This window comes from Zootoca vivipara, chromosome 12, assembly GCF_965207765.1.
Source record: "Zootoca vivipara chromosome 12, rZooViv2.hap1.1, whole genome shotgun sequence".
Classification (NCBI taxonomy): domain Eukaryota; kingdom Metazoa; phylum Chordata; class Lepidosauria; order Squamata; family Lacertidae; genus Zootoca; species Zootoca vivipara.
Window position 1 is genome coordinate 9,373,486 of NC_142595.1, and position 24,971 is coordinate 9,398,456.

Sequence of the window (24,971 nt, forward strand, 5' to 3'; positions counted from 1 at the left end):
GACCTAGAAGGTCTCAGAAGAGGATGTTCCTTGTTTTTATTGGTCAAGTACGCATTACATTTGAAATATAAAAAAGTGTTCCAAAAATGTTGCTAATACAGACTTCTATCACACCCCCACCCCACCCCAAATATTTTGTTCAACGAGCCTCATCCAGGAAACAAGGGGTGTTGTTCCCCTATTAACAGTTTTGCTTTCAAGTCAATAAAATACAGATAGCTTTAATAAGAAACCACACCCTAAAAAATTAAGCTCAGCTGATTCTGACAATATAGTTTGTTGTAATAAATACTCAGCATCTACTCCACTGAAGGATTATATCATGTGAGCAAAAATAATCCTAGTTAGCTGTGGAGAGGCATTTTGCATACACTAAAGGGGAGTGGTGTTATATAAAATATTTGAATAGCATTACTCCCCCCCCTCCTACATAGTAAAGTGCTGAAAATTCATTTCTCTCCCTCTCCTTTCCACCAGTGGCTGTTTGGTTAGGTTAGGCATTCATTTTGCTTCAACCAATTTCAGACATATCAGTAGGAATAGTACATGACAATGGAGAAGTTATTTTTTATTTTATTTTAAGAGCACCAACAGAGGGCGTGTACACAGATGAACTGGTATTTATTCACAAGCCTCTCAACATCTTTGAAGTTGCATTCAGAAGGCTGCAGGGTTCTTTGGGAAAAGAATTGTTCTTGCTGGCTTTACAGGTGAAGCAATCATTTTAGAGCTTGAGTTTTGTAGCTGAGAAATTGAGCTGGTCTAGGTAATCTGAGATTTCCATTCATCCAAATCTTGAGTTAGAGCCACTACCTCTGTATGAGAAAGGGCTAATTTGAGTGCCAGGGTAACATTAAAACAGACTTTCAGTTGACTTTCTTCAAACTTGCAAAGGAAAGAGACAATGGACTGTTTGTATCCTAACATGCAATACTAAACATGATTAATAGATCAGTTTATAAATTTTAAAATACACATCACACATTCACAGACATATCAGTTATATGTAGGGTCTTCCGTTACGATAATTGGGTGTCACCAGCTGCCGCAGGCACTTCTAAAATCTCCTCTAGAGCTAAACAGCTTCTTTCTTAATTGGAATGCTGATGCTTTCATGCCATCCAGCTTTCTAGGTGATGCAAGTAACTAAAGATGGCCACCTTATTCATCTTAGATTGGAATCTTGTAAAGCAGTTTCATTTCAGAATAGATTTTTCTTGGCCTAATAGCCCAACGTCTTCCGAATAATGCTTGTATTTGGGACATGCCCGATAGTGAAGTTCTATCAGCAGATGACGCTGCTGATATGTTCATCCAGTCTTCAAAAGTCGCTAGCCTGCAAAACATTTCACTAGCCTGCTAAGAGTACAATAGCCTGGGGTCTTGTCCACTCAATCTGCCCCAAGCCTGTATTTACATGCAAGGGAAATTGGAAGTGTCCAGTTCTCCTTCACCAGCTTGCTTGACTTCTACACTGTGGTGAAGGAAGGGGATTTACCTTCTTTTCTGGCTAGCACAGAAACCAAGCGGACAGGTGGAGGGAGGAATAGAAAGAGCTGTCCCTTCTCCACCAGACTCCATACTCACCTGCATGGAATCTCTAGTTGCTTATGGCTACCCAGCAAGTTGTTGAATACACGGCTGCTCACTTCACTGTATTTATTTAAAGAACTAGTGAAACTCACTTGCATCCAAAATAGATTTTAGGGGCAGGACGCATAAGAATTTAAAATCCACAACGCAGTATTAAGACATAAATTAAAGGAAAAAGCAACAAAATCGAGAGGAAAAGAACTATTCAGCCAGCTGAAAGCAAGCATTTTAAATGCCTGGGCAAATAGAATCATTTGAACCTGTTGCCAGAAAGAATCCTGTGTCGGTGCTACCACCCTTGCAGGAGAATTTCAAAGTCAGGGTGCCGCCACCGAGAAGGCCCTCTCTTTTGTGCATGCATAGTGTCGTCCTCCTATAGATGGAACACAGTGAAGGGCCTCTCCTCTGACCATCTGAATATTCAGGAAAGTTGAAATCTGGGCTCCGAGTGGTTTAGGGCTCTATAGGTAAGCACCAGCACCTTGAACTGGGCTTGCTAGCACATAGGCAGCTTATATAGACATGGCTTCTGCACAGTTTGCAGGGGCAGCCCCACACATAATACATTATGCAGTAATCCAGCATGTGTTATCAAAGCATGGACCACTGTAGCCAGGCTACACCTGTTCTAGAAAGGTTGCAGTTGGTCACGTGGGCCTTGAGTGACAGCAATGGGATCAAGAGGTACCCCCAAACTATGCACCTCCTCCTCCAGGGGGAGCTATCTGTAAAAGGCCATATGGCAACAAGGATGGATGACAAGAGAAAGCAATGGAGGACTTTGCTCAAACCTACCTTAGGGCATCATTCACATAAACCCACCTTTGGAGGAGAGGAGACCTCTGCGGAGCTGCAAAATCACTTAAAAGAACAGCAAAGCTTATTGAGGAAGGGGAAAAAATAGCTTAGAAAGCGCCTAACAGTAGTTTAGATGAGAGATTTGTGTTTGTGTGTTGTGTTGCTCAATGTCTACAAAGGAGCGGGTGAACTAATTCCTCATATTTCTGTTACAAAATTAAACAAAACAATACTGAATCGATGTAAAATTCCATAGTATAAAACTGTGGGGCACCCCACAAATAATGCCCAATTTTATGCTGTATTTAAAATTACACAAGTAGAAAAAAAGTTATGCTTATTAATAGTTTAATGTATGAAGGAAACATCCAGACTGCTGTATATGTAGATACATCTGTCACATTAAGTAGAGCCTGACATACTGAAAAAAAATTACTTTCTGCGTAGCCATTTCTGTTATGTAAACAATTGTACATTTATTTGCCATTCTAAAACTTCGGGATCAAGTTTACATAATTTTGCTAAATTTCTGTGTATGCCCAGAAGCAGCTTACAGTACTAAAAACCAACCAGCCAAAGAACAGCTTCAACAGAAAGTTATGTCCCAAAAAATTAATAATAATCAAAGGGGAAAGAAAATGAAACTAAGAGAGGCTAAGTGGAACCATATGACGGCGGGGAATGGGCAGTCACAATGTTCACAGAAAAGGGTCAGTTAGTATGCTCCTCTGCAAAAGCCTACATCAGTCCAACCTATCAGAAGAATGATCTGAGAGACGAGGAAAACGGGTGCTGCCATTTGCATTCTCCTCCAAGCCGAAAGGAAATCTCTGGGCTATCCGAAGAGACTCCCCCCCCCTCAACCCAGCTGGTTCATATGCACACTGTTCATATGGGGTGTCCACGTTCCAGTCCATACCTGAAGAAGAAGAGCAGCGTGGTTAAGCTATGCAGAACCAGCAGTTTCACATAGGTATAAAAATGGATTGCAATAGGGTTTTATACTGCCTGGCTCGGTATTTCAAGAACAAACTACTGCATGCATCTCAATTTACTTTTATTTTTAACCATGTGTGAAATAATCTTAGCATGCGTACAACTAGACTTGTAAACTGCCTAGAAGCCTATTTCGGCATTCAGTGGAATATAAAGCAGCAGCCGTACTAACAGCAGTAGTAGTCATGGCGATTATAATACTATTGCCACCACTATGTGACACGCACTTATCACTTCTTTCATTTCCAAAGCAAAAGGGGGACGTAAAACTTGTCACAACTTAGGGAATGTGCTTGCTAAAGGCTTGTAAAACAAAGGGAGTGTGGAGTGCTAGGACATAGACGATGGGGCTTTGCTGTCCTACAAAACTCCGTTCTTTTCTTCTTCAACATCATTTTCTGCAAAAAGAAAGAGGCCAAAATTCCATGGGAACTCAGCTGTTACCATGATCAGATTAATGAACAGCACAAAACTGAGCTGCTTTAATGCACCTTCAGGATGTCAGTGCAGTGATCTAAGTCCAGCATCCTGTTAAACAGATGCCAAAGGGAATTCTGCAAGCAGGACCTGAGGGCAACAGCATGTTCCCGACTTGTGATTCCAAGCAATCAGTATTAAGCCTATTGCCTCTGACTGCAGAGACAGATGGCAATTTAAATGCCACCTCTGCTCAAAAAACTCATCCACAACTCAGCACTAGGGTTGCATACCTGTTGTATAATTAGTAACAATGCCATGTTGGATACTGGGCCACCTAAATATGTGGCAGGGTCATGGTCAGACATTACAGTAAACGAAAAGCCAAGTACCCCCTTTTGCGGAATAGTCAGTCTCATTCAAGCAACATTAAAAACAGGCTTTTAATGTTTAATTATTTTATTTCATTTTTCTGTTGTAAGCCGCCCAGAGTGGCTGGGGAAGCCCAGCCAGATGGGCGGGGTATAAATAATAAATTATTATTATTATTATTATTATTATTATTATTATTATTATTATTATTATTATATAACATGCTTAAGCTTAATTAATGCATGAAGGGGTTAATGCCATAGAGTAAGCTGTTCTGCCAGGCTTAACTAGGTCACTTCTCCTCACCTTGGGAGGAAGGTAGTCAAGCCTAATGTTCCCCTTCTGTCTACATGTGAACTCTGAGGAGCTCTGAGCTGCTGCTTCCAGCCACATGGCTCCAACAAGCCGCTCTTGAGTTCCTATACCAATAATTTAGGAACTTTCTTCACTTTGGAACTAAACCAAGTTTTACTGCCTGTGCATCTTTTTTCTGACTAATGTATGGAAAAGTACAGGAAACAGACAATTGAAGAGTTTGTAAGTAAACCCGTTTTTAAATTACCAAGCGTGAGGTCTTTTCCTATGCTGGGACTCACAAGGGCATATTTTAAAGGTCTAACAGCCTATATTTCCACGCTTTACTTCGCTGCGTATTTTACCATTTTAAATCTCTGCTGGGGTCCTGTTATACCTAATTTTCCCCCCTAGCCAATCAACACTTTTAACTTGGAAAAGGAGGTGGAATAGTAATGTTGTAGTTTGGAAGTTATTAGCACATTGACTATGCGACCCCTAAGCTTACCGTCTGAGGGCCATTATTCTCTGTGGAATTTGAAACCATCTTTATAAGTGAGTTCCAAGATGGGTCAGCAGCGTGAGGTCCATTGAATATAGGCCCTCCAGTACCATCTGCAATGGGTGCGACAGGAGGAATCATTGCGTTCCCATACACTGAGAAAGGCATGCCCTGTAAGGGGGAAAAGAGCTAGTTGCTCAACATACTTTATATTTCTACAGTCACAATAAACATCATTTTATCTCTCAAATTTCGAAAAGGGTGTGTGTTTTCATCCAAATTATAAAATCAACATACTTAATCTGCCAAAGAAATTTGTTTCACAACTTCTCTGTGAAATGATTTTGTTTGCATAGTTTTGAATTAATAGTTCTGCGTGTGTAAAGGTGGCCAAAATGTGGCTCCCAGGAAGCTCAAGTGCTGCTCCTGGTCCATTTAAGGAAGTAACTAGGAACAGTCAGTGTACCACACAGGCAAACTGATACTTGCTCACCCTCTGGCTATAAAGAGGTTTATAATACAAGGCCCACCAAAAACTACTAAAACGGAATGACAAAGGTAATGCAGAATCCGATACAAAAAATAATGTATGATGTAGCTTTTAAACAGGATATGCATATTAGAAAGCTTCTATGTCTGAGTTTATAGCAAAAAACAACAACAACATTTGGATCGTTACCCCAACTTTAGGGAAGTCCATGTATCCAGCAGGGACATGCTGATGGAATGTACCGGAAGGAGTTACAATTCCTGTGCTGTCTCTCTCCATTGTTTGATGTTGGGAGAATACGCCTGGATCAGACATTGGTCTGTGAATCATATGGTTCCCCATTCCACTGTGGCACCAATCTACTTTATCTAGCAAGAAAGAAGTGGGTATTATCCGTTAGTAGCACACTTTAACCTAAATTATTCAGTTGTGGAAGTAGCAGTTAGAGTCCTGTACACTTGGCAGAACCATCTAAACAAGAAGTACAGAGCCAGATTGGTCATCGGTAAGGTAAGGGATACTTAGTGGCAGCTAATACTTCATGGTGAGACTAAAAAGAAATTATGTTCTTAAAGCAGGATTAAATAATTTGTGAACATTAGTCAATTCATGAACAATGCTGCAATGCAGATTTGTCAAGGCTACCATTTGTAGTGAGAATGTTATTTCTGCATTTTAAGTTGTCCTAATCAATTGTCTTTTTAGGACAATTAGGATGCAGGTGGCGCTCTGGTCTAAACCACAGAGCCTAGGGCTTGCCGATCGGAAGGTCAGCGGTTCGAATCCCAACGACAGGGTGAGCTCCCATTGTTCGGTCCCAGCTCCTGCCCACCTAGCAGTTCGAAAGCACATCAAGTGCAAGTAAATAAATAGGTACCACTCTGGCGGGAAGGTAAATGGTGTTTCCGTGCATTGCTCTGGTTCGCCACATGACCCGGAAGCTGTCTGCAGACAAATGCCGGCTTCTTCGGCCTATAGAGCGAGATGAGCGCGCAACCCCAGAGTCGTCTGCGACTGGACCTAACGGTCAGGGGTACCTTTACCTAATCAATTGTCTTAGCTCTCCTCTAATAGAAAATCAGTGTTCTCGAAGCTACCAACATGAGTCTGACCAAACTGCGGGAGGCAGTGGAAGACAGGAGTGCCTGGTGTGCTCTGGTCCATGGAGTCACAAAGAGTCGGACACGACTAAACAACCACAATAGAAAATCAGATGATGATAAATAAGTATGTCTGTTCAGGGGCAATACATACCAGCTTGGTTTCCTCCTATCCCTTCAAAAGACCATATACCACTGTGCCCCACTGGAGTGGCCAAGTTGCTCCCTATAACAGAAGGTGTAGACGTTCCAGTTTGTCTGATACGTGCAGAACGCTCTGTTCCAATTGGGACAGGGACCTTTCTGTCCTGAGAGACATTGCTGGGTTTTTCTGACCCCAGGGAAACAGATGAAGGGGTTGGAGATGGTGCTCTGACTCCAGCAGACACTGGCTGAGCAGGTGGTTCTAGAGGAAAATAAATATTTAAACAAGTTACAGACATCCGTCCTAGTATTTAAAGGCAATATGGCTGCATTCAAAAATACTCTCTCTACACCAGTCTCAGCAGAAGTAGCAATGCAGGCTCAGAAAATTTCATGACTTATTAAAACAGCAAATAAAAAAAATCCTTCCAGTAGCACCTTAGAGACCAACTGAGTTTGTCATTGGTATGAGCTTTCGTGTGCATGCACACTTCTTCAGATACGTGAAATTCATGAGCTTGGGTTTGCACATCAGATCTGCAATGTTATTATTATTATTATTAACTGACCCGGAACCTGCAGTAAGCATCTCAGGCCCTTGTTCACAAGAGGTCAGGAGGGTGGCGACATGAGAACAGGCCTTTTCCATATTGGCTCCCCGTTTGTGGAATGCTTTCCCCAAGGCAGCTTGCCTGGCACCTTCATTACATATATTTAGACACCAGGCAAAAATATTTCTGTACAATCAGGGCTTTGGCTGATTAAAATTCTATGGCCTTTTAAACATGTTTGTGTCTTTTTGCTTACTACCGGTATGCATTTTGTGTTCTCATTTTGAATTTTTATGTTGTGAACCTCCCTGTGATCTTTGGATGAAGGGTGATACACAAATGATGATGATGGTTTTCTACTGCAGCACCAGCTGAGCTACAGTGCACCAGACTTTGGTCTATAATTAGGCACATAGCATTAGAGCTTCACAGCAATGGATTAGAAAGAAGTGAAGGCTGTGAAGGTCCTGTGTGAGTGTCTGGAGGCGGTTGGAGGATGGATGGTGGTTGAATCCTGACAAGACAGAAGTACTGTTTTTGGGAGACAGGAGGCAGGCAGGTGTGGAGGACTCCCTGGTCCTGAATGGGGTAACTGTGCCCCTGAAGGACCAGGTGCGCAGCCTGGGAGTCATTTTGGACTCACAGCTGCCCATGGAGGCGCAGGTCAATTCTGTGTCCAGAACAGCTGTCTACCAGCTCCATCTGGTACGCAGGCTGAGACCCTGCCTGCCTGCGGACTGTCTCGCCAGAGTGGTGCATGCTCTAGTTATCTCCTGCTTGGACTACTGCAATGTGCTCTATGTGGGGCTACCTTGGAAGGTGACCCAGAAACTACAACTAATCCAGAATGTGGCAGCTAGACTGGTGACTGGGAGTGGCCGCCGAGACCGCATAACACCGGTCTTTAAAGACCTACCGTACATTGGCTCCCAGTATGTTTCCGAGCACAATTGAAAGTTTTGGTGCTGACCTTTAAAGCCCTAAATGGCCTCAGTCCAGTATACATGAAGGAGCGTCTCCACCCACATCGTTCTGCCCGGACACTGAGATCCAGTGCCGAGGGCCTTCTGGCAGTTCCCTCACTGTGAGAAGCAAAGCTACAGGGAACCAGGCAGAGAGCCTTCTTGGTAGTGGCGCCCGCCCTGTGGAATGCCCTCCCATCAGATGTCAAAGAGATAAACAACTACCTGACATTTAGAAGACATCTGAAGGCAGCCCTGTTTAGGGAAGTTTTTAATGTGTGACATTTTAATGTATTTTTTATCTTTGTTGGCAGCCGCCCAGAGTGGCTGGGGAGACCCAGCCAGATGGGTGGGGTACAAATAACAAATGATGATGATGATGATAAAAACGTACTTGGAACAAAGCGGAGTAGATCTCCCCGAGAAGGCAACCAACCCATTCTTCTCTGCGGCATCCAATTCAGGAGTTCAAAAATAAAGTTGGAACACCCAGAGTTATATTACAGCAACAAAATAAGTGTGGTTGTTTTTTTTAACAGCTTACCATTTGATGCAGAGGAACATGGAGGCAATAGGTTCAGTGGAGAAAAATGCTGTCTGTTAAAATTAGCAGCTGCCGGTGCTCCCCCAAGGGCTGTTCCTGGTGCATATACTTGACTGTTTGAAAGGTTTGAGCCGAAGGTACCCAAGTGCGCAGAAGGTGGTGTTACAGAACCATATGGTGAATCCATACTGACAATACCTATGGAATGATGTGCAAAATGTCAGTACTTTCTGGGAAAATAGCAGCATTCAAAGCAGGAGGTGTAGGGAAGGAACTAACTTTTGCATCTTGTACAGCTTGCTTCCATTTTGGACTAAAATAGTTATGATTCTCTTCTATGAAGCCTGGAAAACTAATTTGTTCCAGACTGCTTTTCTCTAACAGATGTTTTTATGGCACTGATTCCTGAGACTATGTGCTTCCTTATAATATTGTATTCTTATGGTTTGACCATTCAAATATATCTCAATGAATCAGTGGTTCTATTTGAAATTAAACAAGATGCTCAGTAACACACATTTAAAATCATCTCTTTGAAAATTACACCTCCGGCATACTTTCAAACAAATAAAACATCTGCCTTATCCTCTCATGAAGCATAGCACCAATGGGTTATAATTTTGTTCTCATTTTTAATTCACACCCACACCCATTTCCATTTGTTTTCCCCATTCATTCTACACTGAAGCCTCTTTTGCCAGTATCGAGTTGCTCTATAAAGTAGTAAAACTGCCTATGTTTTAGAGAAAATATGTTATGCAAGCCAAAATCAAGGCATCTGTCAAAATCTCTTAATATTGTTTGTATGGCAGATGTAGGGGGAAAGGACAGTAGAGCAAGTGGTGCTACTGTTTCCAACTGGGCTACAGGAGACAGGAACCACTCAGCAGCCAATTTGTTGGATTGATGAGCCCTTGCTGCCCACTCTCAGTCAGAAGAGGTGGAGACAAATTTTCTATGCCAAGCCTCCCAGCTACGTGCAGAGCAGCTGACTCCGAGAATTCCATCCCAGATTCTCTACAAAAATAAAAATGCATCTTTGACTGTGGAAGTGTGTAGAAAGGGAAGGGATGGTTTTAAAGGGTTGGAAAAAAGTGGGGGTGCAGGGGAAATCAAAAGTCAGAAGAAGATGGGAAGCTCAAGGGTCTCCAGGTGACCAGGGCTTCTCCCCGCCCCCCTCCTACCAAACTGGGCTACACTGGTCTACAGAGCTCACCCCGTCTTTCAACCAAGAGAAGGGACTATCCTGGAATGTGGTAACTGCATTCTGGCCATGGAGGAGTATAGATAGGAGATTGCACAATCTGAATCAATTCTTGTAAGATGCAAAGAATGCTTCTACTATCTCCCAGTTCATTCCTCCATCTATTTTCACTGCAGATGATCCTCAATGGGATTACCCATGTCTGGACCAAAATCTAGCATCTGAAGAACTGAATCAAAAAGAAGTGACAAGGCAAGGTCTCGGGGAAACTGAAAAATCTCAAACAAGTCACCTGCTCCAGTTGGCATCCAAAATTCTGTCGGTTAACCTAGCAACTGTTTTGGTTAAATTGGGGAAAATAAATCATTATTTTAAAAAACCATAGAATTATGAAGCTTACAGAACAACAAGCCTTTCTGGGGAAGAATCACAGCATGCCTTGTATAAAGGGAAGTTCTACCATGCCAATCTTTTACTTTGAGAATGTTAACAAGCATATGAATAGATGTGATCCAGTCAACATTATATACAGTGGTACCTCTACTTAGGAATAACTCTACTTACGAATGGAGCTCCATCCGCCATCTTGGATGTGGTTTAGATAGGATTTTTTCTACTTACGAATTTTTTGATAGGGTTGCTTCTACTTACGAATTTTTTCTCCCAATGCATTCCTATGGGATTCGACTTACAATTTTTTTCTACTCACGAATGTGCATTCGGAACACATTCAATTCGTAAGTAGAGGTACCACTGTACCTGGATTTTCAAAAAGCTTTTGACAAAATCCCTTACCAAATTCCCCTGAATAAATTTAGAACATCGTGGTTTTCCTATGGATTAGTAACTGGTAATGGAAAGAGAAAAAGGAAGCATGGAAATCTCCTAAGGATCAGTATTGGGACTGGTGCTATTTAACTTGTTCATAACTGGACTAGAGTCAGCAGTGATGTGACCCAATTTACCAAGGAAACCAAGACAATGAATGGACAGCAAAACAGCAGATGAGGCTCAAGGGTTAAGTGTAAAGATATGCATGTTGGGGCAAAAAAACCCACCCCACCCCGCCCAACTGCACACACACACAGCTGGAACAATCAGACCCGAAGATCACTTTATCCATGTGGAATATACAGAAATATTCACCTGAGGGACTCGGAGCTGGTCTCTGAAGTGGGGGCCTAAAACCTGGGGCTTTGGAAGTATCTAACTGGTGCAAGGGATCCGAGTTTGGCAGAAATGAAGACTTCCCAGACAGAATGGATTCCGGCGCTGCCTGAGACGACAAGACAGATCCACCCCAGAAGGCATGAGCAGAGGCAGGGCCGTTCTCAAACAGTGTGCTGAAGGGCCCAAAGGGCAAAGCAGCACTGAAATTTGGAGCCATGGGCTTGTTTGCCGGATGGACAGAATTTTGAGAGACACTTTGCGTACTTAAGGTAGAAGGGAGTTGCACTGAAGAAGGAACACTGTGGGGTCTTTTGATGTGGCTGATATTGAGGACGGCAACTGAAGAACTCTGAACAGGAGCGGAATTCTTGTGCACGGGGTTTGCCCCATGGGATGGCAGCCTGATTGCGGGGCTTTCCATTTTAGCTGGCGGAGATGGCTGAGCAGGTCCCGCCGATGCCTGAGGCAAGAGATAGTTCGCTGGCGTACTAGCAGGCACAACTACTGGGGCAGCAGAACTCGCAGCTACTAAGTTTGGAGGCACGGCCATTCGCGGATCTGGTGACTGAACCTGAGGCTGCTGCAAAGGTGGCCTTGCTTCCTGGGAAACAGACCCGAGTGACTGAGGCTGAGCAAGATGCTCCGAGGGAATCCCAGCAGAGCCGCTATTCGCCTGCCTGTTGCTGGTCAGATTTGCTGCTTCCGCTACTGGGGGGCTACTCCCATCCTGGTCCGAGGCGGGCGCCCCTTTGCTCGGAGAACTTGCGACACATTCGGAAGGACTGCTTCTGGAAACCCTGGCTGGCTGGGCTGGCGGTGAAGGGGAGGAAGTGGACGACACAGGGTGGTGCTCTTTGGCAGTAGGAAAAGGGTATGTGGCGTTGGTGGGCGTTGTGCTGTTGTTGCTGGCCGTGGTTGCAATTGTGGTCGTGGTGGTGCTGGATGTCTTGACCACGGTGACAAATAGTTGCCTTCGGACGGAAGGTGAGCTGGGGCTGCCATTTGCAGGAGGAACAGGCACAGCAGACACGGCGGGACTTGTGGTAGCTGTTGGGCTGGGAGCCGACGAACCCACTGAATTCACCTGAGAACCGCTGCTGTTCTGATTGTTATGGCGAGGCACCGTGTGAGGCTTAGGTGAGTTAGTAGCTCTTGCAGGGCTCAGAGGCCGAACTGGGAAAGGACCCCAGGTGGACTGAGGCGGCGGAAAAGTTCCTCCAAAGTGGGTCATGGGTAACCTCGGCGGACGGATCTGCTGGAAAGTCTGAGCAGCAAGCAGCGCGTGTGCAAACTGGGGAGGAGGGTACGCCAACGGCAGAGAAACTGGAAATCCAGGCCGCACGTTATTCACTGGGTTCTTGACTGCTTTATGTGTTGGTGCTGGAGGAAGGACAGGCACAGAAAGCGCTGTAGCCATCTGAGATGACGACGAGATTGCGACAGTGGTCACCTTGCTCCCAGCGACGGAATTGTGAGTAGTCGTGGTGCTGGCGTGCGTCCCTGTTTTGGGATAGGCCGCAGAGCTTCTCAAACGGTTCTTTGGAATTAGTTCATCGATTTCTTTGTCGGGATCCTTAATCAGAGCGTTTATGAGCTGTGTTGCTTGTCTTGTTGATTCTGTGCCTCCCCTGTAAGAGAGTTGAATAGAATCATAGAATTGTAGAGTGGGAAGGGACCCTGAGGGGCATCTAGCCCACCCCAACCCCTGCAATCTCTTGGCCAACATGGGGGTTGCCCTGGGATTAAGAGTCATCCTCTACTGACTTGAGCTATCCTTCAGGTCTAAACGCATCCTTCAGGAACAAATGCATGAAGACCTCTTCTTCATTTGTGGATAAGCTTAAGAAGAAATATTTCCCCTTTTTAGAAAAATGCATGCAAGTGTAAAAACCTTCGCATGGATGAAATTTAATGGTTTTATGATACAACGGTGGAATACACAACCGTTCCCTCAGACAGCAAGGTTAGGACTGATTCCATTTTTAAAATGTTAATGTTTCAGCTGCAACAGGGCCTCTGAGAAACAAAAGTGGGGTATCAGCATATTTCTGAGTAAAAAAAAAAGATTTAAAAAGCTTGAGGAAGCTTGAGCATGCTCAGTAGCCTCCAGAAGCTACAATTAGGTGGAATAGGAAAAAGCAGACTAAGTGGGTGGGGAGCGTAAATGGGCCTGCTTGGTTAACTGACAGACTTATAGCATCTTGGAAGAGGATATGAATGGCTGGCTGGAGTTCTGAACAGGACCAACCCTGCTGGAGGGTAAGGAATCATGGAAACATTCTGATGCATACAAGCCCCATGTATGTTTACCGCTTTGAAGTTGTTGAGCTTTTTTTTTTTAAAGTAATCAAGCAATATATAAATTGAAGCAGTGCATATATTGTATGAAATAAATAAATAAATAAATGTCCATCTAACAGAAATTAGTTTGAAATCTGTTTCTTATATAAACTGAATGGCAAATTAATACAGTGTCCTCCAAACCAATTCAGTAACTTAACTTAAACAGTGCCTGGATTGGAATTTACCTTATTGTTATGATTCTGTCCCCTGTTTTGTCTTTCTGCTTATCAATGTCTATATGCGCGCCAGTAAACTCCCGGATAGCATTGATGTTGCAACCACCTCTTCCAATAACTCTGGAAATGACAGTTGATGGAACAGAAACCTTCTTTGATCTAAGAAACAGAGAAAATTACGGCAATCAGGTAGAACAGATTTAGTATAGTATACTTGTATCAAACTTAAAAGTCTGGTAGCAAATGGTCGGAAGCAAGTATGTATGATACAATGAGGTGTTCCAGCGGCTTGTAAGCTTTGTAACATGTATGCCATGCCTGAAATCAAAGAGGCCCAAAGGCTGGCTATGGATGCGATCCAATGTAGCACAAGCAGGTGTCTGCTTACGCAACTGGGCTTCTTCTTCCTCTCCTCTCCCCTTTAGTCCCCTGCACCCCACCAAATCTGCTCTGGGGGCTGGGGGGGAGGCGAAAGAGAGAATCTGGAAGTCCCATTGCGCAAGTAAGACATCCATGGAATTCACCCTATGGATATTTAGTGGAGAAGAAAGGCGTTCTTACGAGACATTCTCCTGTCCACCCACCTTTCAAATGTATAAACAGAAACGCTAATACAGTGGACCCTCGAGTTACGTACCGCTCTGGATACGTAACTTTCGGGTTGTGAACACAGCAAACCCGGAAGTGCATACTTCCAGGTTTCACTGTGTGCATATGCGCAGAAGTGCTCTATCGCGCAGCACGCGTGCGTGCGCAGAAGCAGCGCCTCCAGTTATGGACTTTTCAAGTTAAGTATGGACCCTGGGAATGAATTTAATTCGTATCCGGAGGGTCCACTGTACATGGCCTTTGGAGACTGAGGTGAACAGGGCCAAACATTAGAAAGCTTTGGCTGAAACAAAGCACTGAAGCACTCTGCTAATAGTTGTAGCTGTGAAAGTGTCCCGAGTCTGCACAAAAAGCTGAAGAGAGAGGAGAAAGAGAAAAACAAAACAGGAAGACACTAGCATGGGGAATGTATTCGTATCCTGCTTCTCAGGTGCTGGCACAGAAAACAGGTTCTAATGCTTTCTCTTGGAAGTTACAGACTTTGATGACCAAGGAATGAAAGTGCCATACCATGACTAATTTTGCCAGCAATGCAAAGCATGGTTTAAAGTAAAACGTTCAAAGGACTAGAGGTGGGTGGATGGATGAGGTAGAGAATCACTGGCAATTAGCACCATCACAGAATTGGACTTACCTTCTTACAACCTCCTTCCATCCTTCCTCCCTCTTCTGACCACGTTTAGGGCTAGCTAAGGTCAATTTTCCATTAGGAGAAGACAGCGGCGATGGAGAAGGTTTTGTGCAAGTAGATAAGGAATTGCCAGTTACTTCGCTAATAACTTCTGACAACCTTTCAGAGGAAAGGGGGGGGGAGGAAAAAAGAGTGCTTGTTAACGTAACTCTTATGAGAAAAATGTAAAAGACAAATGCAGAGGTTCTCGTTTAGCTCTTTAATAACATCTTTAGTATTAGAATATTAAATTTAACACCGTGCTAAAAAGTAAACTGATCAATCACAGACAAAGTATGCTTGGCTTCTGTTTGCTTGCTTTTGTTTGTAAGCCTGTTTAGAAGAAAAGACATTTGGATATAAATGAGGATGAATCTCAGTATCCCAAGATTCAGCGTGGGGGAAAAATGAGGCAGACAAAGAACAGCGCCAAAGTAATCTACACTAGCAAGACATAAGAAAACAAAGTTTTCCTCTTGCATTTCATGCAAACCATAGCTTGAAATGCACCTAGCAACTGATAATCAAAGACCATTCATATGTAAAAACACAAGCAGTAGAATGTAACTGAACAATCTAATTCAAAATTGGACCCTTCCCTCTTCATCAGCATATATGGGCTGCCTAAAGGCAGGAGTAAAATCTTAAAAGGGGAAAAGCTGCATGAACTTGGATAGTCTAAGATGCAAAAGGCACCAATTGTCACTGGACTCTCTTGATTTCAATGTTTGAATGTAGCCTGTTTTCCAGCAGTGATTCTGAGAGGTAGGGAGGAGGGCTGAGGTGAGGGGCTGCTGTGGGAATAGGATCTTGAAAAGCTCCCACCTATGATTTTGGGTCGGCTGCATTCACTGGTCTTCTGTTACACTATGGTCTTCCAATTAAGCAACTCAGAACTAAGCCAAATTAGCCTGGCTGCTCAAATAGCTATTGATCATGCTATTTTATCTGCTGCTAAACGGTCAGTTCTACTGGCATCATATATTCTGGTTTGTTCTTAATAATTCTGGTAAGCTACTCTGAGTACCAAAGTTGGTAGAAAGGCAGACTTTTCAACAAAATAAAAAGTAAATAATAATTTCACAGTTCTGGTCCATGAAGTAACACTGGGGGAAGAAGATGGAAGCATTGAGGATACCCCAAGAGATGAGATTACAGTGTGTGTGTGTGCGTGTGTAAAAAAGCTAAAGTAGCTTACTTGACTGAAGATTTTCCAGAAACTGCTTTTCGCTCTTCTTTTGGGAAAGTGACCAGCACAGATGGCTGCTTCTTGCTGCTCTGAGCATTAGTGACTGCTGTGGAAGAAAGACTGTCACTCTTGTGGCTGCTGTTACTATTGCTGCTTTCATCACTACAGCTGGAAATCCTCATGTTGTCACTATCACCACTTTCACTGGTACTGCTGCTTTTGGATTCGCCATTTATTTTCTCTGGTTGAGAATAGGAGATGGGGAGCTGATCATCAAAGATGATCTGAACAGTATCTTGGCCAATTTTGTTTCTCCTGCTTTTCCTCTTAGAGCTGCTCGTAGTGACAGTATTGTTTCTTTTGCCATGGGAACCTGCCAAAGTTGTCCATGTTGCAGATATACCTATGGTGGTCGTTGTGGTAGCACTGGGTGGTTCTGTTAGGATCCCTGGCTCATCTAATTGAGAACGAGAAGAAGAATGACTAAAGTCCACAGTAATCATCTTGCCTGAACAGGATTTTACTATGCTACTGGCCCGTGAATATCAATGCAAGTCACTTATACAGCACAAACATCCTTTAATACTACTTCATATTTCAAACCTATTTACCTAGTGCATATGGCCACACACACACACACACACACAATTTCTAAAAGCAGTTTAAATTAATACAATTGTAATTTGCAAATATCCAGGGAACTGGAACACGTTTAGGGACTGATTGATAAGACAACTTTATTGCCGTTCCACATGAAGAGGGTTTGGAAAGATTAAGCTCTCAGAGCAGGAACAGGTTTATAAGCAGACAGTCATATCTGAATGCCCTGGGATAAGGGGATTCCAAATACTCTCAATTAGAAACATGCTTACATGTACACAAATTATTATTTGCATAGGTGGATAATGACATGTTGGACTAAGCCACAATGTATTCACATAAGCAATTTTAGTTAAGCATTTGCAATTGAGAAAGGCTGATTCCTACTTTGATATGCTCTAAGGCAGTGATGGCCAAACTCCCATCATCCTTAGCTAACAGGACCAGTGGTCAGGGATGATGGGAACTGTAGTCCCAAAACAGCTGGAGGGCCAAGTTTGGCCATCAATGCTCTAAGGGATACTTTCCAGAGGCGTAGCCATGTTAGTTGCTTTCAGCAAACAACAACCCAAAGAGTCTCATGGCACAAATTTATTATGGCAACTCAGGATAATCAATCAAATCTTTATTACGGTCACCGACCAGCACAGTAAATTATTGCATTACACCATCAAAGTTAATTTTTTTAAAAAATAAACTAAAATAATTTATCTAAAAAGGGATCAGCCGTCATTTGATCCTTAGATAATATATGAAAATTATTTACTATACACTATAAATTAAAAAGGAATCTTTCAACTCAGGATAATACAGGTGAAACTCGGAAAATTGGAATATCGTCGAAAAGTGCATTTATTTCAGTAATGCAACTTAAGAGGTGAAACCAATATATGATATAGATGCATGACATGCAAAGCAAGATATATCAAGCCTTTATTTGTTGTAATTGTAATTAGTTGTCATTAGGTGGGTCAATTATAAATGGAATGTAATTAATGAAATGTAATAGCGATGTTTATTTTTGTATTATTGTAACAATTTGCTTTATTACTGTGGAATTTCCAAAAGAAAGCATTTGAAAAAATAAAAATAAAAAAGAATAAGTTGCATTACTGAAATAAATGTATTTTCAATAATATTCTAATTTTCTGAGTTTCACCTGTATTTTGTCCATCTGATAAATCTGTGACACAATAAATGTGTATTTATTATGCCACAAGTCTCTTGTTTTTTATAATAAATGCTTATTTAATAATATGCAAGTTGAGAACCAACTATAATTAGGACTGAACAGTGAAGAAATGGCTATCATGTTCTGCCTATTGGCCTTGATATGCAACCTCTTCAATACCAGGATCCAAAGAATCATAAAACAACTTCCACGAGTCTCCACACTTATTTTACTTCAAGCAACAACTTTGAGTGCCTTGCGGCAAACTGCTGTTTAGAGAGAGGTTCAATCAGAATTAAACAGATGATTTGGAGGATCAGCTGCTCACAGGGTAGCCAAATGCCCCAATGGGAACTCAATCTCTTTGCGTGAACCTAAAAGCTCATGAAAGGCAATGTTTCCCCCACTGCAGGTGTCAAGAGTGGTAGTCCTTTGCAAACAAACAAACAAACAAACGAAAAAGCCACCCCGAGTGAAATGTTTATTATGACGGTTGAAAGGAAACACCAGCTGCAGCAGAAAAACTACAGTCAAACCTCGGTTTACGCCTACCTCGGTGAGCGACCACCACGGACCCGGAAGTGTTTACATCTGGGTTCTGTGGCATCGGATGCACAGAAGCGATCTGCGCAGCGCGTGCATGCGCAGAAGCACTCTATCGGCGCTTCGTGCGTGTGCAGAAGCGTTCCTTCGGCGAGCGACTGCTTCGGCGAGCAACTGCCTCTGTGGAACGGATTGCGGTCGGAAGCCGAGGTACCACTGTACGTAACTGACTGCCATTTATCTTTACCCCATGATTTTAACACTGATCTATGACAATGTCCTATTTTCTTCAGTAATCTGTAATTATTTCCAGTTAGATGTTAACTGATTGGATATATTAAAGCTGGCAGGATTTAATGATTTAACATTCAGTTATGTTTCAGAGGAGAGGTGCTGAAAATGGAAGAACAGCCATCTTTTGTGTTTTGGACAACTGCTGAAACCTGCTCTGAGCCCATGTACCCACAAATCAAATACCTACCTTCAGCTTTTAGTTTTTCCTTTTCTTGAGCAGCTTGTAGTTCAAAATTCTCTTTGTTTTTTGCCTCTATTTCTTCCAGCTTCCTCCTTTGCTCTTCCTTTTTCTTTCTTCTCTTCTCCTTTCTTTTCTCTCTTTTAGCAGCTAATGCCAGCCTTCTGCTTTCTTCCCGTAGCTGCAAGTCAAATTCATTCAACAGTGATGAAAGGAAACGGCACCTTAGGCAGATAAGGCTTTACAGCTTAGCATTAGGAAGGGACTGGATGCTGCTGTGCATCAGCCTCAGCTGATTACTTATAAGAGTACCCTGCCTTCCCAAAGCTCTAAACTAATTCCCCACATTGTGGGAAGGCTGAGGTAGTGGGAAGAGAAGCTTGCCCAAGCCCACTGTCACAAGCCCAAGGCGAAGTGGCTAATTTGATCATCCTGCATCCAGACCAAGTGGAAGCCAGCAGAGGGGAAATCATATGGCCTTGAATCAAGCTTTGTGGGCAAGCTGTCTACCAATGAGTCCACTGTGAGCCACAGAAGCTGGGATTACTCAACTGGTAAAGCATGAGACTTTTAATCTGAAGGTTATGGGTTCTCGGGACCCACATCGGGCAAAAGATTCCTGCATTGCAGGGGGTTGGACTAGATGACCCCCGTGGTTCCTTCCAAATCTGCAGTTCTGTGATTCTATGATTCTATTGGAAGAGCCTCTCAACTTTGAACATAAAGGCTTTCCACTCCTGGAGGAGGTTGAACCTCTGGCCCCACAGTGAATTCAGAGTGATTATTTCAGCTGGGAATTAAACATTTTAGCAACTTTTCCTTTTCGGGGAGACAGTAGGGGGATTCCTCAACTCCACCACAAGGAGTGTTTTTTGATGGCTATTTTTTTTCTTATTCTTGCATGACCTGCCTTGAGCAACTACAGAAAGCCAGCATATAAAGTGATTTAAAGTGGAAATCTGAACTTGCAGTGTTACCTTCTCCAAATCCAACTCCTCTAAAAGAATGCTTGCATTCTTGTTTGCTTCAGCAGCCTGCCTGTCTTTGGCTTGAACAATTGATTCTATACAGAGGTGGCACTTCTTCAGCATTTCCTGCGACGACAATGCAAAAAGAACATCATTTCTGAATTGGCACAAGCAGTTGAACAAATAGTGGGTGTGCCAGCCTCAAACGCTGCAATAAGGGAACCGACAGGGAGCATTAGGGGCTCATTATGGCCTGCAAAGGAAGGGAAGCTGCTTAACAAACAGGCAAGAGCGCAGAAATGAAAGGAATAGATTGGAATGCTCCTGTGGCATTAAAGGGGCTGAACCGCTAATGACTGTGGATATGCTGTGTCTCTTCATATAAGAATGGAAAGATGGCTGGAGAGGAGACAAACAAGAAAGCACATTGCGAGAGGGATTTTATTCTGCCAGTAAAAGCTAAAGGGTTGTAATTGTTTTGGAGAGGTTGTGGAATGACAAATGCTGCAGGGACAGAATTCTCTAGAGTGGGAGTTAAGAGATTCCAAATGGCAAAACAGGATTTAGAAGTGCTCTAGTTTTGAAAAAAAGTTTGGTTGGGGGAAAAGACTGTATATAATTATTGGAACCAAGGAAAGGACTTCTTATGCTGAGACCAGATATGAATATACTGTATTGAGAAAAAGTGGGAAGGGAGAGGAGCTTTGCAACCTTTGGCTAATTAAACTATTAATGACCTTTTAAACTGTGTGTGGGGTGTTATTGTTTTGTATTTTTTTGTTTTTATATTGTAAACTTTCCTGGAATCCTCGGATGAAGGGAGGCATAGAAATTTAACAATGTTAACTCTGGTCTGCATTTTATTTCCCCCCCTCCTGTGGTATTTAACTGTGTAACATACTTTGGGATTAGGAAGGTTAAATATTTAAACACACTAAAACAAAAATAGTGTGCTCTTGAATGAAGCCATACAAGTGAATAGGGAGTGTAAAGTCAGAGAAAAAGAGTCTGTCCAATGCTGTTCAGGGTCAAGATGTGCAAGGTTCGAATAAGCACTTACGATGTATTCATCCGCTTACTGGGAAACACTTGCTTTACCAAAGTTTTGCTGAGTAACTTAAGCAGCAAATTATCCTTACCTTGTCAGTAACTGTTGCTATGTATCTCATACATTCTGAATCTGATGGGAACTGGTTTACTTCTTTTACCAGGTAGCGTACAACTTTTACATGACCCTAAGAACGAAGGTTTCCAGCATTAGTCCCTTTCACATGAAGGTAGGCTGCACATTTAAATGCATTTGAGTTAAATAACTAAACTATAAAAGACAATTCAGTGAAAAGAGTAACTGCATAGCTGCCAAGTTATCCCTTTTTTACAGGGATTTTCCCTTATGCTGAATAGGCTTCCTCGCGAGAAAAGCGAAAACTTGGCAGCTATGGTAACTGCAGCAACCTTAATTCCCCAATGCAGCAGAAGCTTCAGAAGCATACCAAAAAAATGCCAATCTGTGAAGCTAGGGGAGAAAAACTCCAGTTTTCTTTAATAAAGCAAGGCATTTGAAAATACTCTGAGATACAGAAAAGCAGTGAGGGCAGCTTATTCAATTGCAATATTGCACACACTGCCAATATGTTTGGGGTTTTTTTTTTTGCAATTGTTATATAAATATGTCTCCCCCCTGAAAACCGCACACTATGGAAAGCGCAACAGTCCATTTATTAAACTTCTGCCATGCACTGTGTGGGTGATGCAGTTATATTTCCAAATTCATGCTGCAACAAATTATTTCTTTTTTATCAGAGGGTTAAAAAGAAGCAAAGCAAAAGCTTTTTCACTCTACCTTTCGAAAGGCTGCCATCAGTGGGGTTATCTTTCTGTTATCAGCAGCATCTACATCTGCTCCGGCTTGTACTAGCAACTGGACAACATCTAAATGACCACCGTTTGCAGCAAGCCATAATGGAGTATTTCCTTTTTTGTTCCGGACATCGATGTGAGCTCCCCTACAAAAAAAATAAAAAAGCCTGATCAAAAACAAACAAAAAACATCTGAATTGCTACTGGCTTTAGAAAGGTGGTGGAAGTTGGAGGGACAGCATTTCTAGAGAACATCACCTGCTCTTCATAAAACCGATTCTAAACAACTCTGAAATAGTTCGTTTTTGAAACACGAACTCCTGGCATCTGCACACCTTCTATCTTAACAGCTGCCATTTTCTTCCTATATACATAAAAATGTAAGGCTGTCATCGTGCAGCCCGCATAGGAGGACTTGTAGTGACACATCAGAACCTACAATTTCTTGTTTTCCTCCATAGTAGTGTCTCTGGAATTGCAATTATGGAATTGCCACTCAGGAATGGAACATTTATGCCAGACCTTCTCTAAAGCACACATAGTTGTTGCCTGAAAAATTCACCAATCAAAACTTTTTCATCAGACCAACTCTTCTATTATAAGTGCAACTTCTGTGTGGGCTGAGGTTGCTAATTCCTCAACGAAACTAATTAGTAAACACCCATAGATAGCATATCAGATCCTAGAGCCAGCAGCATTCTTTTTAACCTAGGCCTCTTGACCCTCCCCTTCAAATCAAATCAAATATGGTACCTGCTAATAAGCAGCTCACAGAACTTGTAATGCCCTTTGTCTGCTGCAATGGTCAGAGCTGTGTCTCTTGAAGAAGGGACTGGCGGAGCGTTTACATCTGCACCTTTGTCCAGAAGAACTCTACCTACTTCTGCATATCCACCAGAGGCAGCTTCCATTAAGGGTGTCAGGCCGGTCTAGGTTAAGAATACATTAGAAATGTGTGAAAACCTATAGCTACAAGAAGGCAACAATCATTTCTAGTTTACAGAGTATCAGAGACCACTGTTAACTCACAAAGCCTGTGCCTTGTAAAGTGAAGCAAAACTGAAGAAAATAAAGCACTTCTGACTCCATTTGGCAATATATTTGGGACAGTTCTTAGGACTCTCTCCCCACATCTTGCCTATCAGTAATGAATGTCAGGACACCTCCCACCCAAGGGTACTAATGGAGCTTGCGGGTGTAATCTCAAGAGCCTCTGTCTATAATCTTTGAGAATTCTTGGAGAAGAGATGAGGTCCTTGCAGAAGTGGGCAAACATTGCCAGAGTTGGATGGTCATCTGTCACGGATGCTTTAGTTGAGATTCCTGCATTGCAGGGGCTTGGTCTAGATGTACATACAGTATGCTGGACCCAACCGCCCGCCAAAAAAATCCTGTTGACAGTCCTGGATGCAGTACTATGCATGCTTCCCGAAGCAATTCCCATTGAATAAGCTTGCAAAATATGTTGATTATCAAGTACTCTACTGTATGGAATATTCAACTATTAACAGCTGAATGAAGAGAGATCCAACAGTTTCATCACTTTATACCCATTCCACTTCTCTCCAAATAGAATGTGTTGGGAATAAAGAACTCCCTCCTTTTACCTACTTTTTAAAACTTTCTCTTCCCCACCCCCCACCCCCGCTATCCACATCAAACCTGTTTCATCACCATAGTGATGATTTAAAACAGAATCAAAGGAGTACAAACCACATGTGCTCCTTCGGGTGGGTGGAGGATGGATGGATGGATACCAGCTCCAGAAAAGGCCACCAACAGTCTGAGATAACTACTGGGGCAACCCCGCCTTCCCTGGGGCTGCTTAAGACAGGTCTGTGGGCTGTCAGGAAAGGCTTGAGAGAAGAAACACAGGCCAGGGAGCGAGAGCCAGCATTAATTCCTGAACCTTGCCTGAAAATATTCTGTCCCATTTTTCCACGTTAGGATTTTGCCTTGTAAACCTCTTTGGGCGCCTTGCCAGAAGGGCAGGATATAAATGCAATAAATAAATAAATAAGCATGATAATTCTTTTGCTGTATTTAATAAGCGTATATCCCTTTTACAAAGTTACCCGCAAAGCAGTGAGGAACGATACAAAGTCAACACTCCAATAAAGCAAATAAAATTTGTTTACCCTGATGGTGGACATAGAATGGCTGAGTACATTCAAGACTGAGCAGACAAGCCTCTGGAGTGTGAAAAGTAATAGAAGTACTAACAAACTGAAGCTGAAGACATTTAAACCAAGATCTTCCTACCTTAGCTCTGTGCTCAACATTAGCTTTTCTATCAAGGAGAAGGCTAACCACTTCGGTTCTTCCTTGGAAACAGGCCAGTGTCAGGGCAGTGTTCCTATTGGTCTCTATCTGTGCATTAATATCAGAACCCATGTCCAACAGCAGCTTAACAGCAGCAGTATGACCATTCATGGCTGCCAACATTAATGGAGAGATGCCCAGCTTGCTACCAGTTCTGGAAACAAATGAACACGGGTTACATTTTAACTTCATATAGCATGGTGATTTTTTAATTCGCATTTACCTATTTCTACAATATGAAAATCCATGTACATATGAACCTATAGGTGCCTGTAGGTACCTAAATGGGAGCTACAGGGGCCATATACAGTACCTGTAAGTGTAATTCGTTATGGTTAGCACCTAGTAGTTTAAACACATTTTGTAAATTTACAAGCCAATAATCAGATTTACAAGCCAATATCATAATCATTTCAAGAGTTTTTAATTCAGTTCCTCTTTGGATTATATAGCATATTGCTCTCTGTATGTTTATATTTAAGTTTCCAGTTCAGCTATGTCTTTGATCAGTAAGGTGCATGTTTTGTTTCTTTCTTTAAGTAACAGCTTCCACTGAAAATTCTCCCCAGATGACTGGTTTTAGAGTTTCCCAAAGCAAAGGCTCAAGAAACTGGATAGGATTGTTATGCACAAAAACCTCTCCTATCCATTGCTTCAGACTATCAACTATTTCTCTTCACTGTAGGAGAGGATTCAGTCTCCAAGTAAGGATCCCTTCCCTGAGTTGTAACATGGTAAATAGTGGGCTGTCATGTGAAATCAAGATAAGAGTCATAGAAGATGCTTTGACGTTACTAGATAGGGTGGAGGGAGCATAACAAGGAATTGATTCTGTGACAGGACACATAGCTACTGGAGAGAAAAAGAGAAATCTATCTCAACAGAAGTCCACTAAATTATACTGCAGTATC

At 42.5% G+C, this 24,971-nt stretch overlaps 1 protein-coding gene across 7 annotated transcripts in view; it reads right to left on the minus strand.

Annotated features, from left to right (window-relative positions):
- Positions 1-557: 557 nt before the first annotated feature.
- ANKRD17 (ankyrin repeat domain 17) overlaps positions 558-24,971 on the minus strand; it is a 97,065-nt gene continuing 72,651 nt past the window's right edge. For 6 of the 7 annotated variants that reach the window (XM_060282268.2, XM_060282266.2, XM_060282267.2 and 3 more), the window contains 15 exons: positions 24,001-24,214; positions 22,492-22,667; positions 21,722-21,884; positions 21,018-21,113; positions 19,888-20,004; positions 18,920-19,091; positions 16,134-16,581; positions 14,900-15,055; positions 13,666-13,815; positions 11,114-12,765; positions 8,764-8,961; positions 6,717-6,968; positions 5,652-5,830; positions 4,979-5,143; positions 558-3,310 (listed from right to left, as the gene is read on the minus strand). In XM_060282268.2, the coding sequence (XP_060138251.2) occupies positions 3,251-3,310; positions 4,979-5,143; positions 5,652-5,830; positions 6,717-6,968; positions 8,764-8,961; positions 11,114-12,765; positions 13,666-13,815; positions 14,900-15,055; positions 16,134-16,581; positions 18,920-19,091; positions 19,888-20,004; positions 21,018-21,113; positions 21,722-21,884; positions 22,492-22,667; positions 24,001-24,214 (4,198 nt within the window). In that variant the 3' untranslated portion in view covers positions 558-3,250. The remainder of the gene's footprint in view (positions 3,311-4,978; positions 5,144-5,651; positions 5,831-6,716; positions 6,969-8,763; positions 8,962-11,113; positions 12,766-13,665; positions 13,816-14,899; positions 15,056-16,133; positions 16,582-18,919; positions 19,092-19,887; positions 20,005-21,017; positions 21,114-21,721; positions 21,885-22,491; positions 22,668-24,000; positions 24,215-24,971) is intronic. The other variant, XM_088655844.1, reaches the window with a different exon arrangement.